The sequence below is a fragment of the Emydura macquarii genome, unplaced genomic scaffold (genome assembly GCF_026122565.2).
Source record: "Emydura macquarii macquarii isolate MOO-44397 ecotype Brisbane River unplaced genomic scaffold, CSIRO-AGI_Emac_v2 contig_3348, whole genome shotgun sequence".
Lineage (NCBI taxonomy): Eukaryota > Metazoa > Chordata > Testudines > Chelidae > Emydura > Emydura macquarii.
The window spans coordinates 753,061-771,122 of record NW_027133485.1 but is presented as its reverse complement, the minus strand read 5'-3'; the positions used below and the strand labels follow the sequence as shown (position 1 = coordinate 771,122).

At 55.9% G+C, this 18,062-nt stretch overlaps 1 protein-coding gene across 1 annotated transcript in view; it reads right to left on the bottom strand.

The window, feature by feature from the left end:
• Positions 1–12,008: 12,008 nt before the first annotated feature.
• The window catches only part of FHL3 (four and a half LIM domains 3), a 37,709-nt gene continuing 31,655 nt past the window's right edge, over positions 12,009–18,062 (bottom strand). Inside the window, exons 2-6 of the mRNA XM_067533753.1 lie at positions 17,557–17,738; positions 17,308–17,482; positions 16,349–16,518; positions 15,615–15,801; positions 12,009–13,992 (exon numbers count right to left, since the gene is read on the bottom strand). Of these exons, the coding sequence (XP_067389854.1) occupies positions 13,841–13,992; positions 15,615–15,801; positions 16,349–16,518; positions 17,308–17,482; positions 17,557–17,712 (840 nt within the window). The 5' untranslated portion in view covers positions 17,713–17,738 and the 3' untranslated portion in view covers positions 12,009–13,840. The remainder of the gene's footprint in view (positions 13,993–15,614; positions 15,802–16,348; positions 16,519–17,307; positions 17,483–17,556; positions 17,739–18,062) is intronic.

Sequence of the window (18,062 nt, the reverse complement as noted above, 5' to 3'; positions counted from 1 at the left end):
AGCTGGCAGGTCAGATACACGCTCAGGTCTTTCCAAGACCATTCCCTGGAAGGGAACTCTCTAGCTGGTGGAACAGTGGGACAAAGCAAAGTCTATTTTGCCTCCAGCAGATGGCAGACATAAGCTTTTCTGGAGAACAAAGTGGGCACACGCTCTCCCCCAAAGGCTGCTGCTCTCATCCCAACTAAGTTTTGAGTCTCTCACTCGGTGTGATGGCTGCATTGGTTCTTCCATCTGATTTAGACCTACTGCCTGAGCAGCTCAAAAACATGAATGGATTTAGTCTCACCCCTCTCCTGTGAGGGAGTGTGGGATTATTTTCCACTTTACACAGCTGGGGAAGTGAGGGTCCGAGAGGGGCAGCGACTTTCCCTCTGGTTACACAGAGAGTCTGTGGCAGAGCTGGGAGTTGAGCCCATGTCCCAGGCCAGTGCCTTGTTTGCAACACTAAAGCCGGCTTTGCAGAGGTCACCAATTTGATTCTTTTCCTTAGCAGGGCCAGTGATCACCGGCTCTGTGCCACTGGGGGACACTCGATCATGGAAGGGGAGAATGGGGAGCCCAGATCTCTCACAGGATGCTGCTTCTCCATGGCGATAGCCCAGCTGGAGGCTTTTGCACCCATAAACTGCACTGCTCTACCAGTGCTCCAGCAAGCCATCTTGACACCCTTAATCCCCTCTGGTGATTGCCATGGAGCAGGCAGCCGCTAGCTACCTTCTAGCCAGGGCTTGGCTGAATGAATCATCCTGCTGCACATCCCCACTTGTAGGGAGGTTTGATCAGCCAGTTGTCCCAGTGGATAGAAAACTGTGAATTCCTGCCAGGAGAAGCCCTGAATCCCAGAGAAAAAGCTTTTCACTTTGGCTGCTCAGAGCAACTGCCCTCAAGACCTCAATTTGTTGTTCCCTTCATTTATTTCTAGGGGACTGGTCAGACTTTCCCCTTTAAAAAGTTCCTGTGGTGCAGCTGGGAATTAACCCAGCACCATGGTGCATGACTAATCAGCTGCACTCAGAATTACTAAGCCCCTGGGACTCCTGGCCCAGCCCTGCTGCTGCAGAGGCAATGGTTATAACTACCAAAGCTATGTAGCTATCCCCCAGCTGGGTGGGCCACTGGTGTGTACTGAACGGCGGTGTCAGTCAGGGCTGGACTGGCTCTATGTGCATGGCCTTCTGCCATTGACTCAGCCCTGGAAAAGTTACTGGGGGACAAACGCTTCAGAAGGGCAGGGAGGGGGAGCCCCCATATCACTTTTCATGGGGCCATTCATCTTTGTCCTTGGCTCCTTATCTTAAATTATGCACAAATTTTTGTAGGCACCTGAAAGCTCTATATAAGGAGAAATAGCCAGGCTCAGTTTGATGCATGCCCTGGCATGTGGGAGTGAGGACAGCTCTGCATGCATGGGTTTGCCAGGCCCTCTATGCTGGGGAAGGAGGGACTGTTGAAGGACAGAGAGGGTTTTGGTTTTCCAGAGTTATAGTTGTCTGGGGCCCTGGAATGTCTATAGGGCTCTCTGGCCCCATCCTTCTCCCCAGGCTGAGGGTTGCTTGCTTCCTCTATTGCACTTTGGACAGTTCAGTACTGAGCTGCTAAGCCCTAAGTGCTGGTCTCACAGCAGTGCGGACAGAGGGGTTTCAGCAATGCAGCTGAGTCAAAGCCCTCCTGATGGCTGCCATCCAAGCCACCTCCAGCCCCGTTCTGCTGGTTCTCTCCCCAGTACTGACCATATATGGTGGCGAAGGCTGCAGCACTGTGCTGCCAGCTGGATTTAGGATCAGGGCTGACCCCAGCCTTGGAGGCACAATGACCTTTCTCAAGAAACAAAGGCGAAGAGGAAAAGAGCAAAGTTAAAGGGAAGAGAGAGTCATAAAATCATGCACATGTCTGAGCTGGAGAGTGGCCTCAGGAGGTTCCAACAAGCTGGGAAGGGGGGGCTGTTTTGATGGTGGGGAGGAAGGAAGGTGTGGGGCGGGGGAAGGGGAATGGAGGAGGGGAAAACTAGTCAAGACCAAAAAAATCCTCTTCTTAATGCAGACAAATCAGCGAGGCTCTGCCTTTGCTAGGAGAATGTGCATGGCCCAGGCATGAATGCTGGCTGAAATGACCCTGGGAGTGGGATCTCCCACAGACACAATTCCCCAGCAGCACTCTGCTCTCCACACCCACACCTCATATACCCAAATCCTCCCCCCTCAGGCACAGGCCTCCCAACACCCTTCCCCACACACACCAACCCAGCCAAGAGACAAGGCTCCCCACACTGACACCAGTTCCACCAACACCAGCAACACTCCCTCCAAAGGCAGACACATGCACGTGAGTGCACACGCAATTCCCCGCCTCCCTGCATGCCATCTGTGTTAGCAGTAAGGTGAGGGAACACATGGAATGGTAATTAGGAAATACGCGAGGGGTTTTAATTACTCTAATCAATTTTATTCTAAACTAATGGAAAGCAAAATAAACATCCAACGTGCTTCGGGGCCTGTTGGGAAAGCAGGGGCTGCACACCCAGCACCCGTGCCATGGACTGTACAGATCTGCCACCTGCTGCTGTGCATCGTTCCTTGAGGCTTTGCCTGTGGATGGGTGGCACCGTGAAGCCCAGGCCGATGTATTAGTGGCAGTGGATGCAGGCAGCCAGGGCAGGCTCATGTACCAGTCTGGGATTAGCAAGGACAGGCTGCTCTTCTCTAATGTTGCTTGTAAGGATGCTGAGCACTAGAGAGCAGAGGTCACAGACATGCCCCAGGCATCTGCACTCAGGCAGAGGGCCAGGCTCAGAGCCTAGCCGCATTTGGTGTCTGTGACAGTCCGGGGTGCAATGTCACCACCTGCCCTGCACCTGCTCTGCTGCTATGCTCCCAACCTGGGCTTCTCACTCACAGCCCTGGGCCAGCAGCGTGCCAACAACCAGCCACACTCTGGCTTCCAGCAGCCTTGCTTACCACATCAGGCTGAGCCCAGCACACTCCCTGTCCGGATTTTCCCCCAGAAAGACGTGTTCTGCACGGCCCAATCCTCTCCTGGACAGTTCAGATCTGTTAGGTCAGTTGACCATCTAAGGGGATCAAGACACAACAATTTGCCACATGAAACGGAGCTCACAACACTGGATTAGTTTTGATTAAAGTTTATGTAACTACTAGGAGATAGGATTTCCATGAATACAAGGATTGAAAGTAAAAAATGACGACAAGAAAAGTAAGATACAATGCTTCCTAGACTTGGGTCAAGGTGAAATTCTTACCACAGGTTTTCAGTAGCATTGTTGACCAAGTTTCAGGTCAGGATCTGCTCCCAAGTTTCAACATCTGTTCTCTTTTGTCCTCTTAGGTGAAAGCGGACAGGGAGAGAGAACCGGGGGTGTTTTTGCCTCTGACTTTCATAGTTCAGTCACCCTTTGAAAAGTGTTTTCCTGAGCGTGGCCCCAAGTTAATGTCTTTCCAGCTGGGAGCAAGGACAGGTGGAGTGGTAGAGGAAGCGGGCTTCATGCTGTTTCTTTTCACCTGTGTGAACGGAAATGCAGATTCGTTGTAGTCTTTCCTCCTCCTCTTGTGTCCGAGGATTCTGTTTACAGCGTACATGCGCACATGGAGGTAAACACACATCCCATTGGTTAAGATAGGCCTGCTTGACCAGTTCTACCTATCAGACACATGAGTTTGAACACATGCCTTTAACATCATACGGGAAGGGTGTGAGGGGGGTGGATTTTGTAGGTTTACACGTAATGTTGCTACCTACATTTCACCATATTACTGACTAGTGAGTTATTGGTTTTCAAATGACACTGCACAAGGCATATTTTGTACAAAGATTATTACCACAGTGTGTAGGGTGTGAATACAGGGCTGCATTCAGTCACAGGATCAATGCTGTGTAGCTTGTAAAATCAGCTTGGGTTCTTGGATGTTGTTGAAAAGCCAAGTGCTGGGGGATGAAATGTAAATGACAACACAAAATGCAAAGCCTGGACATCTGTGCTGAGAGCTTACGATGCAGGGTCAGGTACGTCCCTTCCAGGGCAAGTTTACAGATCCATGGACTGCGTGCATCGCACAGCCTCTGTTATAATATATTTACATAAAGATATGTATGACATTACAACCTGAATGTTCTTTTAAAGTCAAGCCTCAAATTTTCAGAAATGCTAGCGTTAAGATTGGCTGTATTCTTACTGTGGTCTTCTTGTGCCTAGGCACTGTGATACAGACTTTAACTCTGAAATCATACGCTACTTTTCCCACAGGACCCCTGCTTCATTCGGTGAATGGGTGGTTATTCAATATTTCTTTCCTCATTCAGGTTTTGGCCCCCCCCCCACGGTATTTAGTGCATGCCATCCAAAGCCTGTGCTGAATACAAAATGATTTATTTCTTCCTGGCCACTGCCAACTGCTTCATAAACTTTAATGAATTTATCTTTACCACACCGTATGAGATGAGGGTATGTTAATATCCCCATTTTACAGGTCAGGAACTGAGGCAGAGAGAGATTTAGGGCCAAACTCTCAGAAGCAATCATTACTTTGGGTGCCTAACGTGACACCACTAGGGCTTGACTTTTCAGAGTACTGAGCGTTATCTAGCACTTTATAAATTCAAAGGATGGTTCCCAGTGACTTCAGTTGCATCTGTGAGTGCTCAGCACTTCTGCAAATTGGCCCCACGTCTTGCACTGAACACTCAGAAAATGGGGAACGCACAAGTGACCATCAGTGAAAAATGTGGTTTAAGAGACTTGCCCAGCCTCAGGCAGGAACTCTGCAACAGAGGCAGAGATTGGATCCAATTCTCCAGGGCAGCATTCAACTGCCTTAACCACGGCACCCTCCTTTCTCTTCCTGCAGTCCCCTGCTTTGTTCACTACACCCCTTCCAACTTCTGCCACAAACATCCTACAGACAACAGCCTCCTGTACTACACAGCCCTGATTCACTTCCAGTGTGCAGGCCATCCAGTGCACCGAATGAGCCTGGGATCCCGTGGAAGAAATAGTGCACAGAATCGACCACCAGGCTGTGCTGCTCAGAGCATATTCTGCTTGGATTTAACCAGGGCCCACCCTGGAAAACAACGAACAATGATTCCATCTGCTTTTAAACCCAAAGGAGGATCCCAGGGAAGGGCAGCATATATTGTAGCAAGAAGCTCTCACAAAAATGCCCCGCCCTTTGGTGCACCTGCTGCAGAAATGGGGCATGTTGGACCGGCACAGTGATGGGAAATTTGTTTCCCCAGATAAACAAAATCATTTTCTCATGACCAGAACCAAGAGGATGGGAGGCAGCAGTGTGGGGCAAAGCAGCTCCCCCTTGGGAAACGCTTTTATGCTGTTCCTGTGAAACAGATAGAGGAAACCAAGAGCCAAACACATTGCTCAGCTGGTGTGATGGGGAAATGGGGCAGGGGGCCCCTGAGGCCCTTGCAGTGGGGTGGAGCCTCCCCTCCCTGCCCATGCCATGAGATTTTCACCTCCCAGTCACTTGGTCCAATCCATTGCGCAGCAAAGGCAAACAAACACAGTATTTGGCACCCAGGACTAGCCAAGCCCGTGTCACGTCACCTCTGATAGAGCAGCAGTGAGGCCCCACAGAGGCTGGGCTTTCGCCCTTTGTACTGTGGGAACTCGGAGTCCCAGCTCCCCCTCTAGCTCAGACCCTCGCTACAAGCAGGCAAGAGCTCTGCCCAGGAGGAGTAAGATGCAGTGAGGATTGGCTGGTGGCCCGTATGAATGTCCCTGTGTTGTGCTGGCAGGGCAGGGTGTTCCTTGCTCTTCAGTAAGACACACGAGCGTGGCTATGTTTCTGCCCTTTGAACAGTGCCACACTCTCCCTCAGACTCTTGGATCATCTACGGCACTGGGAGCACTGGGCTATGGGAAGAGGTTTAGCCAAGGACTGTTTAAAATGCAGCTGCGTGCAGGCACCTTGGCCCTCCCAGGTTTTGGGGGATCCAGTGCAGGGGGGCCTTGAGGTGCATGAGGCTCTTCCCCCTGAGCACGTGTGGTCTGCCACGTCTACACTGGGATTCAAAACCCAAGGCCTGGGCCACCTGACTTGGGCTCGAGGGGTGTAAGAGAAGCCAGGGGCTGTTTCACTGTGGTGTAGACTTCTGGGCTTGGGTTGATGCCCAGGCTCTAGGGTCCTGCAAGGTAGGAGTGTCCCAGAGCTTGGGCTGCAGCCTGAGCCTCAACATCTACACCGCAATTAAACAGCCCCTTCTCCCCAGCCCCTTCTCCCTAGCCCCGCCAGCCGCAGGTTTCTAACTGCCCTGCAGACACACCAGAGTGAATGGGGTGACAGCACTGGGTCTCTGGTCACAGCCATAGCTTTTGATACCATGAGGATTACAGTTCTTCAATTAACTAAAAACTGTGAAATACAAAAACATGTAAAATCAACCCAGCAACTCACCCCAAGAACTGCCCCACTGATTGACTCGACAGCTGCCTGCTTTGGCAGTGTCACGTCACCTGAGGTTCTTTCCCTAGATGCTGCGGCTGGCGTGTTCCACTTTCACTTAGATTTTAATTATCTTCCTCCAATCCAGCACAACAGCTCTGCCCAAAAGCCAAGCAGGGAGCAGGCCAGTACTTCTGACTTGCCTCAGAGAGAGCAAAGCCATAATTAAACTTCAACTTGCTAATGATTAATTTTTTCTAGCATGTGTATTGCAGGACTTTGAGCTAAACGAGAGTTTATAACAGCACCATCAGAACAATCAGGCATAATTACAGCAATCCAGCGTGATTCCTCCTTGAGAGGAGCCAGTTCAGCTGGGTGGGAATGACACTAAAGGAAGAACGGTCTTTAATTGCCCTCCAGCAGCCTCGCATGCCCACTGAGTACCTCAGTTCTTCCGTGCAAGCACCTCCACCTACCTGCAAACAACACAGAACAGAGAAGATCCTGCACTTACTGTTTGTTCCTCCAGCACGCGGCTGCCCACCAGGAAAGGGGAGGAGCTGGAATTTGGGAATATTCCACCTACCCGTTTGCCCCTTTTAGTTCAGGCTCTGGGCATTCGAGGAGGCTCGGTTTCGGCATTTAACATGCTGGCCCATGGCCAAGCCCCTGCTTGTCACCCTGACACATGAGGTGGGATGAGTCTTGTTAACCCACATGGAAACAGGCTTTGGCCTACATGTGAGCAGCTTGTGGAATTCCCTGCAGGCAGAGCTCATGCTCAGCTGGAGCAGCGGGGTTCGCAAGGGCAGGCTCTTTATAGCCAGTCACATTTGGGGACATGCATTATAATCAGGGCGAAGAAATCGCAGGGGGTGGGGCTCGGGTCCATTGCACACATGTCCAAGGGAGTCAAGATTGAGGCGGTGCTTGTCCTCTGAAACGTCCCAGAACAGCATTGCCCACTCCACCCCCCAGCCAACCACAGGCCGAGAATCTCTGCGAGCTTGTCTGTATGGACAGTTAGATGCAGCGAGCTGGCGTGCAAGGCTACAGCACACTAACTGGCCTCGTGGACCTTGCTGCTGTGCTGTGCAGGGAGCTGATCAGTTCCTGCCTGACAGAGCCACAAAAGCAGCTGCAAGCTGATGGGACTGTTGCTTGTCAGCTGATTCCTTGATGGGATGGGCTCAGATACATGGTGATGTGGCCTGTCAGCTCCTCTCTCAAGTGCCAGCGTGTGCTCCAGAATCTCAGCTTTCCTTAAGAAAGTTCACTTTTCTCAGAGACTAAGTGTGAGCAAAGGCTGCCTGAGTCTGCAGAGAGCCTGAAACAAGAGCTCTGGGGTGTGAATTGCCCATTCGTCTCAGGCAGAAGTTAACTTAGATGCCCAGAGCTGATCAGTTCATTGTCCACATTAACAAGGATTTAACTGCTTGTGTAAGAAGGGAGCGAGAGGTCACAGACCTGTACAGGCCACTGAGTGTCATGACACAACTACTCTAACAGAATGGACTTTGCTTTTATCCACCTTCCCCATTGTTGTTACTTACCGTGGATATGTATCTGTAGCCCCCACTCTGATTTCTGTTCCTTACATCTGACGAAGTGGGGCACAGCCCACGAAAGCTTGTGCCTGCAGAAATCACATGTGTTAGTCTTTAAAGTGCTGCAGGACTCTCCTGGCTATGGCACATTTTGGTGCCACAAGTCGCTGACATAAGGTAGCTTCAGACCAATGTGAAAGCATCAATTCCTCCCAGCACTAGGTCCCAGGTGCTGCACGGGGCCAGCTGTGGGCTGCCGTCCTCCAATCCAGCACAACTGCTTTGCCCAAAAACCAAGCTGGGAGCAGGCCAGTATTTGCGGCAGAAAGGCCTTCCGGGGGCATGTGCCTTGCCCCATAAAGTCATCCCCAGCAGGGGGTGAGGACGAGCTTTGACTCTCTCCGGTGCCAAAGGGCCTGGCTGGCTGCAATTTGCAGCGTTCACAAGTGCAGCAATGAATCATTGCAGGCTCTGTTCTCTTGTGTCCCTAGCAGAGGGCTGGGGAACAGTGCTGTGAGTGCAGGCAGACGTCAGCACGACCACACTGCAGAGCACGTGCCGGGGTGTGCATGGGCTGTGCTGGCCGGGAATGGAATTGATCACCTTGCTGGGGGGTCACTCTGACTGCAATGCCACAGCTTGAAATTGGTCCTGCGCCTCCCGGGAGGGATGGTTTCCTCCTCACCCCTCGCTCTCACAGATGGTTGCACAGTCAGCGCCGGACCCTGAAGCAGAGCAAACATTCAAAGAGAAGTAAAAACCCCACGTCACACCTGGGCCCCACATGGTCAACGCGACCTTCCAGAGAGCTTCCCTCTTAGCCATGCCTGCACAGGACAGCCCGGGCCTGCCGCGGGGCAGTGCGGCACAGGAGGGCCTCCACACGGAGGAATGGCTGCAGCGCACGGCAGCCAAGGTGGCAGCACGACTCCCTGACCGGTCAGGTCATTGGTCTAATCACCTAATCGGAGCAGGCCCAGCTCCTGGCCTCGCCTCCCCAGGCCTGGCGCTGACAGTCGATTCGCCGGGAACCCACCCAGCAGAGGAAGCCGGTTCCATAGGACGACCTGTTGCCTTGACTTTATCACCTGGGCGCATCGCACCCTGACTGCTGGGGCTGGCCTGGCTGGGGCGCTCAGCACCCGCAGCTCCCACGTCAGCTGTCGGCTAGAGCTCATGCCAGCACATCTTGGCCACCTGAGCGCCCATGAGAGGGGAACACGCAAGGGCCTGAACGCAGCAGCCCCCGCGAACCCCTTCACAGTCGGGGACGGGGCGGTGTTCAGCAGTGTTCGCCCAGCCCCAGCAGAAGCTGCTCCAGGGAAGGGGCTGAGCGACCATTGCTCGTGAAGTAAAGAGAGCTGTCCCGCTGCACCCCTGGGACTGGCTAACTGTGAGCCTCGGCGTGAGGCCCGTGGGGACCAGCTCACCCATCGGCCCTGCTGTGTAGCACAGAACACACGCGAGGCCCAGCCACCGAAAGGAGACCCAAGTATTGCAGCCCCAGGAGCCTGAGCTGTCCTGCCGCAGGCGAGGCCAGGAGGGACCGAGCTGTACCCGTGGCGGAGGCCCCTGCACAGGCAGGGAACGGATCCAGTGAGCTAGGCCCAGATGAGCCCCATGGGACTGGCAGCACTTGCTGCAGAGGCGCAGGGACGTGAAGCGGCTCCACCCCATAGTTACCCAGCAGCTGCCCAGCCCCCGACAGGGGTGAAGCCCCATGGCTGTGTTAGTATGGTTTCTGCATGCCCCACCCCTCGAACTACCCACCTCCAGCCCCCCACGTGAGGACACCAGCTCCCCCGGCACTGTGAATGCTGCTTGCGCTCCAACAGGGAGCGGCTCTGTCCACACGGCACCGGAGCATGGCTAGAGCGGGCCCTCCGGCTGTGTGCTAGGGAGGCATCTCGCAGTCCGGGTGCAGACCTTGTCACTGCCGGCCTGTCTAGTGCTTCACTTATACAGGGCTGCTTGCCCCGAAAGCCACCCCAGCTGAGAATTCACTCTGCTGCTCCTCTGCACTGCAGACGTCTGTCTCCAGCCCTGCCCTGGAGACGTTCACAGGGAGCTGGAGCCCTGCCAGCACCACGCACAGCATGGGTGCTCCACACCAGCACTGCACACAAAGCCCTCTGTCTCTGCAGTGACCCTCCTGCCCATCAGCCCCAGCGCTGGGGCTTTTCCCGCTCCGTTATGTCTCCTGCGTGGTAGATCTGCTCTTTGAGCTGAACCTGGTACAGACCCCAGGCCAGTTGCCCTGTGCTGCCCTGCCAGGGTGTGTGGTTAGCTTTCCCCAGAGCGCAGCTGCAGAGAGGGGCACATGAAGCGCTGGGGCTTCCCTGGGCCACTTCTTCAGCCCACTCTGTGAGACTCCTGCAGGTCTCGTCAGAATCAGTTCCCGAGAGACTTCCAGCCGAGGGGCTCCAGGCTGTAACTCAGGTCTCGGCCTCGCAGGCTGGTTTCTGGCCCATGAATCCTGCCTGTCCCTTCTCCTGCCACAGACCCAGCTCCCACTCCATGCTGCAGCGTGGCTGCTCAGCCAGCCCCGCCGCACCCCTCCCCCATCCCAGCCCCGCCATTGTTAGCCTGCACTTTAATGATATTTTCATTACTGTGTTAGACCCGTCTCGGGGGACGAGCGTGCATTACATCACCCCCTTCACTCCCAGTAAATCAGGCCCTGGGCTGTGCGTATCCATGACCCATTCATGACAGGGATAAAATCCAGATGTTCCAACCCTACGTGCTGCTGGGTCATTTCCTTTTTTGGCGAAGAACATGAGGCTCTGAAACCGACTGAAAGAGGAGCCTGGGGGCCCGTTTGTAAAGAAATCTTGTGCGGTTAATCCCTGGAAACGGCTCTTCGGAAAACATGGGCTTGCAGCGCTGCGGCTGGAGGACAGGCTCAGTCAGGAAACCTCTGCGGCCGGGGGGCCTGCTCGCTGTCTGGGGCCTAGCAGCAGCAGCCGCCAAAGCAGAGCCCAGCTCGGGTCCGGGCAGAACAGCAGCGAATACTTCTGCCACCAGAGCTAATGTTTGTAGGAGCCTTGGCCTGCATGTGCACAGAGCAGCGCTGAGGTCAGACAGACTCGGAGGCTGCGTCTTTCATCCCCGGCTTCCCCTCGGCACAACAATCTGGAGAGCTGGGCGCACAGTGCAGCGGGGAGATGGAGGGGGGGCGCTGGGGCCAGGCGAGGCCCAGAGGAAGTCACGCTGGCTGTTAGTAAAAGTAAAGGAATCTGTGGAAAATAGTTTCAGATGTTAGGGGAAGCAATGATTGCCCAGCAGATAAAAGTGAGTAATGAGCGCACAAGGCGGATGGACGGGAAGGAGACCAAAGTTACCCCAACATCCCCACAGAGGCTCTTTCCAAGAGCACTCGAGAGCTGGAGCTGAGGTCACATGGAGTCAATGCAGGGAAGGAGGAGGGGATTTTCTGTAATGTGAAAACACTTCATTCGGTGTCATGAGAGTCCCAATAACCTAAAAATGCCAGTTTCTGCCAGCCCAGGACCCCCACATGCTGGGACCAGAGGGTCTGAACCAGCCCAGGGCCCACAGAAATAATTAGCCCCCATCAGACTTTCCAGGGGTGAGGGGGGGTGACCACTCAACTCCTGTCCGCAGGCTGGAACCCTGCAATTCCCCCATGGCCTGGGGAGTCCAGGAAGGGTCCAAGTGGTCTGTCTGGGTGGAAGGACTGAAGGACAACGTGGAAGGACTAACGTCACAGATGCAGGATCCAGGGAGAGGGTCTCCACCACAGCCCAAAAGCAGGGAGTGAGGGAATTCGAACAGGTCTAAAATAAAGGGCAGTGGCAGAGGGGATTGTGGCCTCATCTTAGAGATAAAGGCTGGGCAGGCGCTGGGGGAAGGGGAACCATGGGGAGCACAGTGGGGCTGCCCCCGTTCAGGGCTTTGGGAGCAAGCCTAGGGAGAGTAAAGAGCTATTTTGCCTTTTGAAGACCAGCCTGACCCCAGAGCGATGACATGAATTCAACCCTCCACCCCCCTGCTTGGAGAAAATACAGCCAGAGACACGTCATTGAAATGGTTTATTATATAAAGCCTCACAGAAACATACAAGGACTGGAGGACAGGACACGGACATCGGACGCTTCCGCTCTAAAGATCGCGCCAAGCTCTTGAGAACAGCAAACATACAAACTGACTTACCCGCATCAAAGCTTTCAAGGGCGGGTTCCGGTAAGGATTTGAATACACAGCTAGTTATGATTCAACATGCAGAACATTCTCGTCTTAAATGAGCCCTGCTGGGGGACGGGGCTAGCCCAGGCCTCCCACAGGCTTTGGTTACCAAATGCCAGAGGAAAACACAAGGAAGTCATATTCAGAAAAGCATTCCGGTGTCTGGGGGGCAGGGCAGGGCTGGCGTGTGAGCATCCCATGTGAGACAGGGCTCGAGGGGAGCCCAGGGGCAGCTCAGCAGTTTTGCATAGCATCAGGTCATTTCTCAGTTCTGGCCCAGGCAGGGTTTGGGAGAAGCAAAGCTCCCCTCCGCTGGGCTGCCAGCCTCTCCCCGGCGGAGGTAAGTTCAGACTGGCAGCGGCCGGCAGGCTGAGCCAGGGCCCAGCCAGCACCTGACCTGCAAGGTGCTGCAGCCAGGCGAATGGAGAGAGCTCGGCCCCTGGTGGGGTGGGGCACAGGAGGGGCAGAGCCTCTGGCTGCTGTCCGGGCGGCTGGTTCAATGTATCTGTTGTTAAAACAAACACAGCCGTGCCCCATTCCCATCCATCCCCCTGCAGCACCCAGGGCCGAATTCCAAGCACAGGCTGCAGCCTAGAGACAACTCCAGAGATTTAGCAAACATATTTGGTGTCAAAATATATAGCGAGCGGCCGAGCTCAGGAAAGGACAACAAGCGGTTGGTTCCCTCCCTCTGCAGCGCCCAGGAAGGGGGAAAGCGCAGACAAAACTGGCAGCTCCAATAGCTCCACCTTCCTCTGAAATCCGTTTCCAACTGCTCTGCTAAGCAGGTCTCCGGCAGAAGGAAGAGCTTTTGGCTGCCAGCTGGGCAGCGCTTGCAAACAGAGCACGAGACTATCTCCAAAATCCCAATCGCAGCCGCCTCGCGGCGTCTGAGTCTCTGTTAAACAAACTCATTTGTGCAGCTCTTGGAAGCGGATGTGCACCCTTCTGCTCCGGGGCAGAGCAGGGGGAGGGGAGCTGCTGCAGGGAGATGGTGGCACCAGAGCCCCCAGCACCAACTGGAGATTCGGGTTCCCTTGCCGTGTCAGCGACACCATCTCCCTGAAGATGCGAGGAACAAGAGGAGACATCAGAAGAAACCATCCCCAGATGTGGCCCGTGTGCTGCTCTGCTCAGAGCCTGCCAGGTCCCCCGCCACCCAGAAACACCCCCGGCTGCACCCACAAGTGGCACAGAGAGTTTTGCAAACTCAGGGAGTTACCGTCATGTTCTGGGCAAATTCATGCTGGGAAGGCAGGAGAGCCAGCCACACAGGCCAGGGAGCTGCTGTCCATCACTCAGAGCGGAGGTAGCGCATGGGGAAGAGGAAGAAAAGCAGTAAGGAGCAAGAGGGAACTAAAGCTGTGCCGGCAGCACATGGAGCCTGGGGCAGCGGCAGCCAGCTCAGCCAGCACTCACGCAGACAGGAAGCAAAGGAAAGAGCAAATAATGAGGGACTGGAAGCTCCTTTTGTTTGGCTTTATTTAGCGTCACTCTGCAGAAAGCCTCGTGTGGCTTATTCTAGCCTTCAGGGGCAGGGCACAGGCACCCGAGCATACACTGTGGGGAGGAGGACCAGCACGTCTCCCACCCTGCCCAGCCCAGCCCCGACATGCTGCTGGGGGACTTGGCACGAAGCCCCTGATCCACGGCGTCTTCCCAGGCTTAGAGGTCGCTGCTGCAGTCACGGCACAGGACCTCGTCGTGGTGGGGGACGAAGCCTTTCCCCACCAGCGAGCTGGCGCAGCGGGCACAGGCGAAGCAGTTGTGGTGCCAGTGACGGTCCTCAAAGGAAACGTATTTACCACCTCCAAAGCCTGGAGAAGGGGGACAGAGCGGAGGGTCACTGGGAGCACTAGGAGGAGCTTCCTGAAGGGCCTAGTGTCCCACCTGGGACTATTTCCATCTAGCTAAGGTGCTTCTATGCCTCCCCACCCTCCTCCCAGAGCATCTCAACACCTGCCAATCATAGGCGGGGAGGCGCGTCCCCATGATACCTGGGGAGCTGAGGCCCAGGGACTCACCCACGTCAGGCAGGGAGCCAGAGACAAAGCCAAAATTGAACCCAGGACTCTAGAGGCCTGTGCAGCAGTCAGCACTGGCCGGGAGCTGCCTGCGTCACTAAACCTGGCATCCTCTTTGGGAAGGACCTGACTGGAGCCAAGCTGGCCCAGGGGCTGCCACGAGGGTGCAGCAATGGCTGTGGACTGAGAGGGAAGCAGCGTTCTGCCCCTTGTCCAGAGCACAGGAGGACGTGCAGATTGGGACACCCCTTTCCTAGGCACCACTGCAGAGACCGCACCACAGATAAACACTGGTGATGGGGGCAGGGCATCGTCTCTAACCAGGGCTACAGCCTTGGGAACCCGAGTGACTCATCGCTGCGCTGGCCTTCTTGGGAACAGTGAGTCCATGCTGCAGAGGGAGGGTAGGTGAGGGAGGCCAGGCAACCTGCGGGTGGAGGTGTGTGAAGGGAGAGACCCACTTGCCTCACTTTGGTAAATGAGAAAGGTCGTTCTGGAGCCGCCCGGCCCGGCCCAGCCCGGGCTGCAAAACCTCCTCACTTTACTAGGGGGTGGAGAATCCTTCCGGGACCCCTGCTGAGGAGACAGCAGCCCCAACCAGAGAGGCAAGTCAGAGCCATCAGATCGGGGCACGTCCTTGGAGCCCTGGGAGTTCTGTGGGAAGGCTGCAGTGTAACAGAACGCAGCCCGTCCGCTCCTGGGCAGGCAAGTACGGTCACTGCTCTGGCGGGCAGGACACACCCAACACTTTCGTTGTGCACGAACAAAGTGAGAGTAAGGGCTAGTACACACTTCAAACGTACAGCGGCACCGCTGCATTGTCACAGCGCTGCCGCTCTGAGCACGCTGGTGTAGCCCCGTTGTGTCGACGGGAGAGGGCGGCGGTAGCTGTGTCGGCAAGAGAGCTCTCTCCCCCGTCTACATAACGCAGCTGCACAAGTGCTTATGCTACAAAATGTACGTTGCTCAGGGTGTATTTTTCCACGCCCAGAGCGACAGAAGTTTTGCTGCATAGGTGCTAGTGTAGACAAGTTCTAAGAGTCTGAGTGACACAAACTCATCACTGCAATTTAACCCCTTCCCCGTTGCGTGGCCTCTCTCGATGAGCAGCTGAAACAGGTTGCTGAGGAACAAGTGCATGAGCAGCCTCTCACGTGCCCAAGGCACTCTTGGCAATAACATTCTAGTTACGAACAGGCCATCAATGAGCTTTGGAGGGCCGCAGTGGGACATAAGAGCTGAACAGGCCTTACGCTGGCCTGCTGGAGGGTGGGGAATTCACCACCATGGAGCGAATCCCTGGCAAGTGGCTGGGAGTAAGAAGCTGGAGCCAGGTCTGTGCTCTGCTCGCAGGCAGAGACACGATGCCCCTGGAAGCGCTCAGCAGGGACCTGCGTTCCAGCCCCCAAGGATACCTGTGATGGGCTTTGCACAGGCGCTGCACTTCTTGGCATAGAGGTTCCCAAAGCACTTGACGCAGTAGGGGTTGTCCTCCTGGGAGGTGAACTGCTGGCCAGCCAGGGGAGCCTTGCAGCCAGCGCAGACAAAACACTCCTTGTGCCAGGGCTCGTCGCGGTAAGTCACTCCTCCCTTGGTCAGCGACTGCGGAAGGGAGAGACCCGTTACACCACCATTGCTGCAGGCAGTGCGTATTCGGGAGTGCCCGGCACACTTCTAACAGGAGACTCTGCCCAAGCCACCCAAGGAAACTCAACTGGACCCTCCAGAGCCACGGAGCCAGACACAGCCATGGCGGGGCTGCCTCCACAGCGGGCTGTGATGCTGACCCAGCAGGTCTACAGACCAGGCACACAGACGTGCCTCACTGGGAGATCTCGACAGCGCTTCTGGAGAGCGGCAGGCCCCCTGACGAAGGCAGAAGAGGGAGCCCTGTCACACCCAGCCCTTTATTACTACTGGGTGATGCTGACAGCGCGCTAGGCATAGTCCTACCAGCCCAGATCCAGGGGAACGCGGACACGATTCTGCCTTTAGTAAGCTAGGTTTACCCTGGGCCCGTTTCAGGGGGATCACGGGGAGCACACCACCTCTGCAGAGCCCACAGGCTGCCCCAGGAGAACCTCAGCTACTGGAAGCAGTGCCCCTGCGGGTCACCGAAGGAAGCGCTGGGCTGGCAGGCCAGCGTTACCTTTTTGCAATGAGTGCAGCGTGGGGCAAACTTGCTCTCATAACAGGGGACGCAGTAATAGTCCTTCTTGTCTGGGATAAAGGACCGCGAGCCAATGGGCTGCTGGCAGCTGCTGCAGATGAAGCAATGCTCGTGCCAGGTCTGTCCGTTGTATTCCAGCTTCCGGGATCCTGCAAGTGAAGCAGGTCTGGGCTCAGGGCACCGCTGGGAGACAGCAGCTGCACCGTCAGACAGGCTCAGGAAGTGACAAGTCCTCAAACCAATGACACGAAGTGTCCTAAACTCAGCTTGAGGCTGGGGAAGATGGGCCCGGCGCTAGCGTTTCACACTCGTGGGACAGACGGGAAAGGCTGCGCAGGAAAGCTAGCGCTTCTGGATGAGCGTTACCTCCCCACCTCCTGGTATTTCAGTGAACACCCCCATGGGACAGTTCTCCCTTCACACCGTGTGCCATCAGCCAAGCCTCTCAGCACGAGACAGCTCGAGATGCCAGGGGGCCTGGGGAGTAACACCCCCAATGCACACACAGGCAGGCAATGCCGGGGGGCCTGGCACAGACAGCCCCCAAAGGCTGTCCCCAGGGACACACACTCTCCAGCAGGCTTTATGCCATCACTTGCTGTTGGCAGAAATGGCCCCTGGAGACGGGGCAGAGGATGCTCAGAGCTCTGGAGTTGCCTCCCCACATAGCTCTCCTGCAGCGCAGCTCACCGCTCTGGGCTCCTGAGTAAGGGCCTCAAGCCTGCTCAGCAGAGGGGAGCTGGCCCCGGCCCCGGCCCCGGCCCTCCACATGCCCGGAGGAGAGGGGCAGAAGTTCTAGTCCCCAGGCCCTTGCCCGGCACCCAGATGGCATTGCCACAGGGCTGAGCATCACGAAGGCCGCTGCTGGCCCAGCAGAGCCTGCCCAGACCCGGGGAGGCGCCGTCTCCTGCCAACGAGCCCCACCCCTGCGCCAGTACCTGGCATGACGGTCTTCTCACAGGCGACGCACTTGGAGGAGAACTCGCTGCAGTAGCAGTCATTGCACAGCAGCTCCTCGTCCTGGCAGGTGAAGGGCTCGTCGGCCAGCGAGCGGTCGCAGCGGAAGCAGCGGAAGCAGCGCTCGTGGTAGTGGCGATTCTCGTAGTACAGCTCCTGGGGAGAGAGCAGGGCACGTCACCTTCAGAGGTGGGGCAGCCTCCCTGGGCACAGCCGGGGCGGTCACTCACCCTGCAGTCGTGGCCGATCAGCTCCTTGCATTCGGCGCAGGTGTTGGCGAAGTGGGCGTCGTAGCAGGCGATGCAGTAGGGGCCAACGTCCATCTGGATGTACTTCCGCCCGTACAGGGACTCCTTGCAGTTGTCACAGTCGAAACATTCCGTCATGGTGCCGGCCGCAGAGCCTCCCACACCTGCTGGGGGAGACCTCCCAGGTTAGTTTCTCCTCAGAGCCTCAGCGGTGCCAAGAGCTGAGCATCCCCCTCACACCCCGCCACCTTCAGAGACAAGGGGCAGACACCAGCCATGTGCCCAGACACGGCCAGCCTGCTCGCTCGGTGCTCAGGCAACATTGCACTGAACCGAGCCAGCCCACGCACGGGGGCCCAAACTGCTGCGTCTCCTGCTCAAAGGCGATCTGTGTTTCCAGAAATGGCCAGGCGTGCTGTGCAGCGCACCTTCCACTTGCAAGCAACACCTGCATAAACCTGGCACCAGTCCCTGAGAGAGAAAGCTCG